This window comes from Argopecten irradians, chromosome 12 (assembly GCF_041381155.1).
Source record: "Argopecten irradians isolate NY chromosome 12, Ai_NY, whole genome shotgun sequence".
Taxonomy (NCBI): Eukaryota; Metazoa; Mollusca; class Bivalvia; order Pectinida; family Pectinidae; genus Argopecten; species Argopecten irradians.
In genome coordinates this window covers 26,594,027-26,606,552 of record NC_091145.1, presented here as the reverse complement: position 1 = coordinate 26,606,552, position 12,526 = coordinate 26,594,027, and the positions used below count along the sequence as shown (strand labels likewise).

The window sequence follows — 12,526 nt, the reverse complement described above, 5'->3', positions numbered from 1 at the left end:
TAATATCTTGTCTTACTTGTACAGCAAGTTGTCTATCAATTCGTTTTTATCTATCACGATACGGAAGATTTCTATCGGCTGGTCACCGGGTGATGGCCGACACAATAGGGACCTATTTTCGTCAGGGGGGCTGTTTGGCTTATTACAAAAATTGAAATCATTCCAAATAAATGTTGAGCAGTAGGCACTTGTATCTCTTGTTGTTACATCGATTTTAAGTCTTTAAACCTATTGGTCATGGAAAGTGAATCGCCAAAATAATTTGTAATAACCCAAAATGTTGCTTATAAATTACATGATCAGACACGTGACTTCCGATTCTTTGTTGACATACTGCTGATCGTTGCACATGGACAGTCAAACGCTGACGGTAGGGTTTTAAAGATACATTTAAAATGGACTTAAGATAATACCTTCGTTTTGGGCTACATCGTTTTTATAAAATCACTTGGTTATAGCACACACTCCCTTTTAAGCAAGACAAATCTTACTTGATCAAACCTGCTTTGGCAGACGACACTCTTTATGAAATCTCGCGATAGTTCATGAGATATAAGCAAAATTGTAAACATGACGAAAACAGGTCCCTGACGAATTTAGGGCACTTGGCCATAATATAAAAAAAAATGTTACTATCATACATAAATATAACACATATGTATTGTTGACTTTTTTCCAAACATCTATGAAAAATAACAATATACACGTAATGTTGCGTCAAAATGTAAACAAATCCATGCGTTTCGTTTTAAAAAAGTAGCCCGTTTACGTTGCATAGAACATTTTCATACCAAGTTCAAAGTTCAATGTTACTATGCAGTTATGGTAAACAAACTCGGCTAGTATTTGCGTATAGTGAACAAGCCTAGCAAGTGTAAACAATTTTAGAAATAACAGAGTATTTAATATACCAATGTCACGTACTAATAGCCATATGAAACATTTTTTCCCCTCAACTATGGCTATGTTGAACTCACTTGATATTTCTCTTAGAGACTCTATTTCAATTTCTTCTTTTAAATATAAGCCGAAAACTACTAATGATACAACTATTTCTGAAATGTTCATTAATTCTGCTCCCAGACAACTTAATATAATTTTATGCCAGCTTAGAAATTTTAAAAGTGACCTTAATTATGATAAATATTTTGATCACCTTATTGATAATATGTGGTGCTCCAAGTGAAGATTCAGTGCATTTTGCTTCCAATGCCCTATGCATTCCAATTCTTTGCACCATATTCTATCTATATACAATTTGTTAGGTTATATAAATCTTCATTGCTTGTGTGTGGCATCCTTAATGCTCCTGATCATTTAAATAATTCCATTCTATATCATGTAAACTTACATATTAAATCCTCTAAACGTTTTTCTATGTACAAATAAGACATCATATGTAATACTGTCTTTAGTAGTAATACAATTGATTCAAACTACTTATTACCTACTATTATAGCAATAATATACCTTATACCATTCTAGTATGAAAGTGCGAATGAATGTTTGTGAGTGTGTTATTATTGTTTATTATGTATATATATATATATTACATGTAACATAATATTTTAGACTTGGTGGAAATATGTTGTGTTTTCACTTTATCAAATAATATTTTTGTTTATTTTTATAAGTAATTTTCGAATTGCCCTTAGTGTCAGAAATATTATGTTACCTGATATACAGGCTATAGTCAACAACGAAATAGTGCCCCTCAGAGCTGAAATTAATGTGCTTAAATCTGAAAATGACGATCTGAAACATAAAATAGACGACCTTGAACAATACAGTCGCAAAGAATGTGTTTTTTCTGGTTTTGAGGAGACCAATGGTGTTGAGAACACAACTGAAATGATTCTTGAAAAGGTCAGCAAACTTCCTGGCACTATTCTCAGACCGGAGGACATCGTTAGGTCACATCGTGTCGGACTTCGTAATAACAACAAACCGCGACAAATCATTGCTCGGTTGGCTAGTCGCGAGGCCAAACGGAATCTCATGGTGGCGAGGAAACAGTTCAAGGATATTCCAGATTGTAAGAACATTATGGTAAATGAGGATCTCACAAAGATGAGAAATTCCATATGTTTTCACGCTAGAAACTTAGTTAAATCCAAAAAGATCCTGCAAACCTGGACTATCGACGGGAAAATCTTCATAAAAAATCTCTCCGGTGAAAAAGTCTCTATCCGACGCGAGAGTGATCTTGTACCCTATGGACATGTCCTCACAACTGTCCACAATGGTGTCTCGCTTGCCAGTGAATGACAGGTAGGGTGAAATTCTATCTACGACACTGAATGTAGTCACTTACCTCATATAGAATTCTTATTGAATCCTGTTTCAACTCTCTACGGACATTGGAAGGGAGTTGAAACCAGTAATCGTCAAGTACGCTGAGTTCTGGCAGCGTCATTTGAGTGTTGCATCCAGTTGCCGTACCATAAGTACTAATTAAATATGATTGATATTATCAAATTGATTAAAAAATGTCCTTGCTAAAGTTGAATGTACAATAATATTACTTACCTTAATCACTCTATGGTGCAAAAATGTCTCCATATCTTTCCATATATGTTTCTTTTTGTATATATATATTGTTGTTGCTATTGCTGTTGTTGTTGGAATGCTAAACATCCGGGTACTGATCATCAATTCTTTTTTTGCATAACTTCTTCTCACTCACAGTTTTTTCCTGAATACTTTATTCCAGAGGGCGTGGTTTTTAATATTTGCCTTTTCTACATGTCTGGTATTACCTGATGCCGACTGATGCAATATGCCATCGAATTAAAAACGGCGCCTTCTATGACAAATCCGTTACCACACCATTACATAAACGCGTAGATCCTCTGACTGTATATGCGGTAAACCTAGTATTCCTCTATCAATGGAAAGCCTTACCTGTAATTATGTGCATTTTTCTTTATATTAATGGTATAATCATAAAAGGGTCAAATAATACTCATGTCCATGGACTACCTAAGTTATAGTATGTCTTACTACTTTCTATTAATCATTAAACATCCTCTTAATTCTGCTCGATCTTCTTGTACAATGTGGAGATGTTGAACAAAATCCAGGTCCTCCTTCAGACGATGAACATTCAGTCTTGTACACTACAACGTACAGAGCATCCTACCTAAAATTGATGTGTTATTTACAGAACTTAATGTGTTTGACGTGCTGGCATTCACTGAAACCTGGCTAAACCCTATGAACGAGTCGTTGAACGACCTAATTAATGACGATTTTTATCCTCATTTTTTGCCATAGCAGGCAAGAATTGGCGGCGGCGTTGCGGTACACGTTCGGAAAAAAATAATTGTTAAACGGCGTACAGATCTCGAGGTAAGGAACATCGAAAGTGTTTGGCTAGAATTAAAGCTAGGATCACAGAAACTTTTACTTGGTACTTTTTATCGCCCACCAAACGCTACCGACCAATATTGGGATATGATTCACTATTCTCTAGAATTAGCATTTAATATCGGCATTACTAACATAATCATTACTGGAGATTTGTATGACAATATACTATCAACGAGCAATAGTGCTCTTAAAAACATTATGCACCAATTTGACCTAAAGCAGTTAATTACTGAGCCAACACATTTTACCGAAACTTCAAGTTCCTTACTTGACGTGTTCCTCGTCAACAATTGTGATATTGTTGAACATTCGTATGTAGGTGATCCATCTCTAAATTGCAACCTGAGATATCATTGTCCCATATATGCCTATTTGAAATTTAAACGACCACCAAATAATAAATGTATTGAACGTCGTATATGGCTATATAAAGATTGTGATTTTTCCAATTATCGTGATAAATTGAGTAATGTCAACTGGAACAAAACAGAGGCATTATCAGCTGATAACACTACAGATTGTCTTTCTATGACGATATCAAGAGTTGCCTTAGATACTATACCAAATAAAGTGATAATACTACGAAAACATGATCCTCCCTGGATACATCATAATATACGTAAATTAATCAGAGCTAGAAAAAGAATTAATGCTAAAGCTTAACATACACAAAATCCTCTACACTGGGGAAAAATTCAGGAAAGTAAGAAATGTCTGTGTCGATGCGTGGTTTTTAATATTTGCCTTTTCTACATGTCTGGTATTACCTGATGCCGACTGATGCAATATGCCATCGAATTAAAAACGGCGCCTTCTATGACAAATCCGTTACCACACCATTACATAAACGCGTAGATCCTCTGACTGTATATGCGGTAAACCTAGTATTCCTCTATCAATGGAAAGCCTTACCTGTAATTATGTGCATTTTTCTTTATATTAATGGTATAATCATAAAAGGGTCAAATAATACTCATGTCCATGGACTACCTAAGTTATAGTATGTCTTACTACTTTCTATTAATCATTAAACATCCTCTTAATTCTGCTCGATCTTCTTGTACAATGTGGAGATGTTGAACAAAATCCAGGTCTACACTGGGGAAAAATTCAGGAAAGTAAGAAATGCCTGTGTCGATGCTATCCGCAATGCAAAAAATAATTACTATAATAGAATATCCTCCCAGTTACAATCTACATCGATCTAGTTCGTCCAGAAAATGGTGGAAAACCCTGAACTCCCTAACAAAGTTCTCATACAAAACAACTGACATACCAACTTTGAATTACAATAATATCGAATACACCATTGACAAAGAAAAGGCCAATATACCAAATGACTATTTCGTCCAACAAACTGAACTTGACGATTCACATCAAACTCTACCAAATATTAATGATAATCATACCTTTAAATTTGATGAAATCAATATCACACCCCAAGACGTGTCTGACGCCATTGATATGATAGATGCTTCTAAAGCAACCAGACCCGATATGACTAGTGGCAAATTATTAAAAGAAGGCAAACGACAATTACTAGGACCTCTTTGTAATCTTTTTAATAAATCATTAAGTAATCAATGTTATCCCGGTGTATGGAAAAGGCCAAACGTAATCCCCATATTTTAAAAGGACGACCCAAGTACTCTCTCCAATTATCGTCCAATCTCACTAATAAGTATAATAGGTAAAGTTATGGAAAGGTGCATTTTTAAACATGTTCATAACTTTCTGCGTGATTCTTCCTTTTTCACTGAGCACCAATCAGAATCAATTGTTAAATATCACTAACGACATTGGTAGAGCATTAGATCACGGAAAGAAAGTACAAATTATTTTTCTAGATATAAGTAAAGCGTTTGATCGCGTTTGGCACAAAGGATTACAATATAAACTAAACAATGCAGGCATTACGGGAAACATTCTGGGGTGGTTTAAAAGTTATCTCTCTAGTAGAAAACAAAGAGTTGTAATTAATGGAGAATTGTCAGATTATAGCACTATTAAATCTGGCGTTCCTCAAGGCTCCATATTAGGACATTTACTGATTTTAATATTTATTAATGATATAGTATCGGATATAAGCAGTATCATCAAACTATTCGCCGATGACACTACTCTTTATCTAGTGATAGATAATGCAATTAATGCAGCTAATGTTATAAATAAATTCAATCATGGGCCACTCAGTGGTTAGGCACTTTTAATGCAAATAAAACAGAATCGTTATTAGTCAGAAAAAAAGTTACAAAAAGTAATCTCCCGCAAATAAGTATGAACAATACTAACGTAAACCCAGTTATATAAGCATTTAGATCTATATTTTAACACTGATTTGAGTTGGACTAATCATGTCGACAGTATTATTTCAAAAGCGTCCAAAAGACTAGCAGTATTACGAAAACTTAAATTTTGTCTTGAACGAAACACTTTAGAACGTAAATATTTCTCATATATTATGCCTATACTTGAGTATGCTGACGTCGTATGGGACTCTCTTCCAACTTTTTTGAACAATAAATTAGAATTAATACACAAGGAATCAGCAAGAATAGTTACTGGGGCAACAAAATTAGTTAGTATTGACCTTTTATATAAAGATATAGGTTGGGACACACTAGCAGAACGTAGGAAAAAACACAAAACAATAAAGCTTCATAACATAGTTCATCATCATAATCCTCCTTCTCTTTCAAATTTACAACCTAGAAGAAATTCTGAAGTAAATGTACATAACCTAAGAACTAGGCAATCAAACCTTTTATACACTATTAAGACTAACACTAGTTCTTATAAAAATTCTTTCCTTCCTACCACTATTCACCTGTGGAACGAACTTCCAACTTCCATTAGAGATAACCCCTCCGTAATTGCCTTAAAAACATATCTTGATAGAAATAGAAGTAAACCGCCTAGTTATCGATTCTGCGGGAACCGTAAATCCCAAATATATCTTACCAGACTTCGATTACAATGTAGTAGCTTAAAAGCTTTGATAAAAATCTTAAAGATGATCGTTTTTGTACATGTGGATATATAGAGGACAACTTTCATTTTTTGTTTGCTTGTGAAAAATATATAAATTTAAGAGAACGATATATTTGGACGCTGAATTATGACTTAAATACCACTTGTTTACTAATAAGTCCAAACCTTACTGTACAACAAAATGAAGAGATTATCTTGGCTGTTCAACAATTTATTATAAAGAGTGAGCGTTTTGGCTAATCATGTAATTACTCTAATTATTTTATGATGTAAGTGAGTAAACTTTGCCAAGCATGTATTGATATACCTTGTCAATATCCGTATTCATTAAGTCCTACATGTCATAATTATATTTTATTTATACATATGTGATTGCAACTAGTTGTAGCTTGTTTACTATAAAGTAAATGCATCAATCTATGACACATTTAAATATATGTATAGATTAATCTACCTTGGTCAATACTTGTGCTCTATTAAGGTCTTACATGCAATATTTATATTTCATGTTTGTATACGAATGATTACAATGCTCTGTATTTACTGTACATAACTAAATGTAGTTTGTTTACTATAAAGATAATTTACACGAGTTAACTGTACTCTATAAAGGTCCTAAGCTTAAAGTTTACAGTTTAATTCTTTATTGTATAAGTGTGATTGTAATGATTATAATTACATAAACATGTTGTAATTTGCGTATTATAAAGTCAAATACAGTATTCTTATTGTTCCTTTACTAGGTTTAACCCCCCCCCCCCCCTTTTACGTATGCATACGTACGTACAGATGGTTCGAGATACAATGTATATATTCTCTGTCTATAAACATACCATTTACATGACATAGGATATGCTACTGTATTTCTGTAAACAATTGTAAATAATTATGGAAATCTGGATCAGTACCCGGATAGTTACACTGTTGTTTATCCATAGCTTTCTTTTTTTACTACTCTACTTTATAAGATATACGCCTACCATAAATAAGGAGAGGTTTTTACATAAGCTTAAAGCTTGTTACCAAATCCTAATGTACATCATTGAATTGTATTCTACATGTATTGTCTTATCTTTGAATAAAATATTGTTTAAACTAAGTAATTTTGAATAGTAGTTATCTCTATAATTATATCACCTATTCTATTTAATTCTATGATGAACATACTCCTTAATCCATAATAAATTAGATACTTTACATGTTATGATATACAATTTCTGTAGAAATAATCAATTGATACATAATATCTTTCTACCAAGCCTAATCGAAAGTAATAGAAGAAGACTGATATAGGCATTGCGCCTGTTGTCTAATTCTTTTAACAATACTTTGTGATTTTCTTTATATTTGTATTGTTACTAAAATATTTCTGAAATGAAAATTGAAGTCTTTGTATATCTGATATCCGATGTTTCATCTTCTTTTGAAAATATTCCGTATAATAAGGATTGCTACCTAAAATCTAATATAACGCAACGAATTGTGAATCATTATATGTACATATGTAAATGCCCACTGATGATTCAGAATTGAAAGTACAATGATATGCATTTGGAAATTCAGATTAAGATTTTGGTTCAAAAGATAAATTTTGATAATGAATACGTAAAAACATTAGAATTTCAGGATATTTCAGTGCAGCCTGATTTCAACATGGCTACACTAGTTGAGTTTGAGCTGAAGGACCCAAACTTTTTTTCTATCTAGTGTTATATGAGAACCTAGACTAGACTTTAATTATACATTATAGAACACAATAGCAAACTAATATTCATCTGTTTTAATAATACATCACAAAACTTTAAAAAAAAACTTTAACACTGTGGTCTATGTAAAATCATTTAGTATATAATTCTCTTTACAGTTACCTAATCTTATTTTAAACCGACGTTTACATTTCGTACACTTATAGATAATCATCGATCTACTCTATTAGCTCTTTGCACTGAGATTGCTTTTGTTACTATATATTATTGAATACCAATTCATAATAATAAATTTCATTACATACCTATGCTTTGTTACAATAGTGATACAAATAATTTCACATGTGTGATACAAGATCTTGCATCACCCTACTAGCCGGAACTACTTCCACGGGGAAATTCCTTTTCACATAACACACGCATTTTACGGGAATCCCCTCTGCAGTCGAACCATGAAATATAAATTCAATAACACAGCACCTGCACTTAAAATGCATTCATAAAATACCATGGTAATATTTAAGAATTAGGTTGTTCATGTGTTTATCAGCATAGTTTAATGGATCAATCAATGTCAACATTACGTTCGATCTTCCACGAGTTCGCCGACTAAGTTTAGCCCGCGATACAGTACAGATATGAAACCTAGCCAATATGATTTAAGAAACAAACTGTAGATTTATCTACTCACCTGATAGGAAAGGAATTTATCTAATTTCTTTAAACTGTTCCTACCCATGCGTTCAACTGTGCACAAGACCTAGTCTAGACTAGGAACATTTAATCACGAAAAAACTACATGTACTGGGACCCGACCAGTAGTCGTGATTTGGGAAACATTAAAAAGTTTGCATCTGAAACATATTATTTCAGCATAAACAAAACAATACCATCATGAGGTATTCGTCAACAGCTTCAGACGTTTAGAAATCTGGACGCACACTTGAATATGCGCACAATCACAACTACTGTTCCATCACGACTACTGGTTGGGTCCCAGTACAGCTAGCATGAACGAGGTCATCTAGCGACTAAAATAAGATGTTTTATTAGATATTGCAATAGTTTCGTAGTCCTTTTACCTGCACATCTTCCTCCTCATAGCACACAAGAAACACAGTAAAATTCAATATCACACATGATTTTGTCAGAGTGACCTCCATCATTGTGTTTTCATTTTTATGAATGAATTGTGACGCATTTTGACGAACTATGACGTAGTGACTATGTTGGGAGAAATTTATGTTATCGATGAAAATGAAAAACGTTAGTTTACGGAATTTGAATGTATTCCTTCCTTAAACTGTAGTTTGAGCAGCATCTTATAAATGTGAAATTGATGTTTAAATATTACATTTGCACAATAAAGACTAAATGAAATTTCGCGTGATTGGCAAATAGTAAGGAAAATTTATGTTCTCGGGAAACGTTGTTACGATACTGACAAGTGAACCTAAAGCGAAGCGGTTTTGATTAAAACTTACAAAACTCTAAAAATCATTGAAACTTCATAATAATAACGGTACCTGGTATGTGATAAATGCAAAACCACCAATATGTGTTGATCTGACGAGTCGGATCGCACTCGTTTGTTGCGCGGATGTATAGTCACGCATACTCGTGATAATTTCCTCCACACAACAAACGCATGCGATCCGACTCGTCAGATTAACACATATGGGTGGTATTGCTTTTTTATTACATGTTTCGCAGTGAAATATAATGTTTTACGGTGAACAGTGAACGATGTTGTGTCTTCTTGTATAGTGGAACTGTTGTCCATTTTATAGTGCTTTATCACTGAGGTATGCCGCCGAAGACACCAAGCAACACACCCCACCCAGTCACATAATACTGACAACGGGCGAACTAGTCGTCCTACTCCCTGTATGCTGAGCAGAAACTACCAATTTTATAGACTATGGTGTATCTCATCCAGGGGACAGAACCCAGAACCTTCCTCACAGGAGCGAGCGTTTAGCAGTCTCCCTAAATACGCGCCTCACACTTTATACACGAAACACACTGCATACACGGGAGGCCGTCTTTACATGACCCTGGCTGACAATGTGGTGTTAATTTAATTAAACAAACAATCTGTATATTGGAACTCTTGCCCTTATCACAGAAGCATACCGTCGAAGACACGTAGCAACATACCACAACCGTTCACAGAACTTTACTCTTCCTCTTCAAGAAGAGCTCTTCTGTCTACGCGATTTGCGCTCTTCTGTTTACGGAAGATCTTCAAACTCTGCCGCTCCAAACATAGATGGACCACGATAATACTTCCGGTTCATTGTAAACGAATGCAGTGCCTTTTGAATTCTTAGAACTGTTACAAAACAATTTTCCTCTGACTTAGCTATTGCAGCTATATGTATAATGTTTGCATATAATTTTTGTATAATATCTGTACTACAGGGAGAATTGTGTTTTAACCCATTTTTGGAGGTTAATTAGGACACACTGTGTAATACGGCTTGAGTAGTGATTTTTTGTCATTTTCCGGATTTTTCTATAACATTGTACGTTTGTGACATGTATTTAAAAATATGTCTAAAACGAGCAGGTTTTGGGGCAATTCCTAACTCGACAGCGGCTTCCGCATAAATAGCTTAATTCAATTTCAGTTGAATTTTTTGAAAAAAATTTAAGATACGTAATTTTTACTTTTCTTTGGTATAATATATAGTGAAAGTAAATGTGGTCTAAGGCCAGAGGAGCCAGCAGAAAACATGGCGGACACGGTATATCGGTGTGCTGATTGAAACGCACATTTTTATACAATTCAAGCTTTTGATAAAGGGAACAACCAACTAATTGAAAAAAGACCTTCGAAATGGCCCCTGTGTATACAAGATTGAGCCCAGGATAGAATTTTAACCTGGCCGCTTATTGATTGGCTAATTATGAATTTCAAAATTAAAAATGTTTTCTGACAGGTAATTATTCCTAGATAACCATGATATGAATTTGGAAATTCGGATTGAGATTCAGGTTCAAAATATCAATTTTGATAATGAATTGGTAAAAACATTAGAATTTCAGGATTTTTTAGTGCAAAATGCGCCTGATTTCAATATAGCTACATTGGTTGGAATTTGAGCTGAAGGACCAAACTTTTTTTCTATCTAGTGTTATATGAGAACCTAGACTTTAATTATAGAACACAATAGCTAACTAATATTCCTTTGTTTTAATAATACAGTACAAAACTTTAACAAACTTTAACACTGTGGTCTATGTAAAATTATTTAGTTGGTTGCTCTCTATAATCGTTAATGAGATTCGTTAATTGATCAACTAAAATTTTTTATTTATAACCCAATAAATTTAAAAAATAAGTTTTAATGTACGATTCCACTGATATCTTTAAAAGATATTCTTCATCTAAATCGATACTTATTACCAATGCGGTTGATTTTAGCTTAGATATGAAAGATACATTTCATTGCAACTTCATTATTAATTGCAACAAAGACAGCAAATTATAACCATCGGCAGTATTTGGTAAACTCATTATGTTAATAATTTTCTTTCAAATGAGAATTCGATATTAATTGAAGTCTTTGTATATCTGACATCCGCTTAAGCTTAATAGTATTAGGCTATGCCATATTTTTACCATTGACATGTCGCTGCAAAATGCATTTACGTATAAAGTTAGTAAATTATTTTAACAAATTATTAGAGGTAAGTTATTGAAATCAAATGGATTCAATAAAATATTACTATTTACCTGCAGACAGCAGATAGAATAGATTTGTATTGTGATAAACTTTGTTCAACTACATGTATTTAAATAGTAATAATAATAATAGATTTTATTTAAACTTGTTTCCATGTTGAGCTTAGCAGCTCGTTTTACACATGGTCAAGATAGATATAAAATAAACAATATATACAATATAAATAAACATCATCATTCATAAAAAATGTGCCACATATGAAGAGGATATTGAATACATCTACGGGAAGAATAAAGAGCTACAAATGTTCTCCATAAAAATCCTTTGCTGCTTTCTTAAACGATAAAAGAGATGTGCAACTTCTTACGTGGTCTGGTAAAATTTACCGAACATAAGCTCCTTAATATTTAAAAGATCATTTAAATGAACTTGTACAGTGATTTGGTAAATAAAAATTGAAAGAGTTTGAAAATCTAGTACGTCTGCTGTGGATATCAGATATACGAATAATAGGCCTAGTTATATGTATTTACCTGTAGACCGTAGAATATAGCTTTCGTTATTAACTATTGATGGCAGATATATATTGTGTAAAATTGTTCAAAGAAGTTGTATTGATATAACATTTTGGTCTTGATAAGACAGATAAATTTCACTGCTAAATTATGTTAACAATCGATGAAAAATGATTCTATTAGAACCGATACGATCGATATAACAGCAACTGTTGAGAGTATGTCATTGAGACAAAAATACAAAAAGAAA

At 33.2% G+C, this 12,526-nt stretch overlaps 1 protein-coding gene across 1 annotated transcript; it reads left to right on the top strand.

The window, feature by feature from the left end:
- Positions 1-1,668: 1,668 nt before the first annotated feature.
- Positions 1,669-2,268, top strand: LOC138305014 (uncharacterized). Its single transcript, XM_069245428.1, has one exon. The coding sequence runs from the start codon at positions 1,669-1,671 to the stop codon at positions 2,266-2,268; it is 600 nt and encodes a 199-aa protein (XP_069101529.1).
- Positions 2,269-12,526: the final 10,258 nt, after the last annotated feature.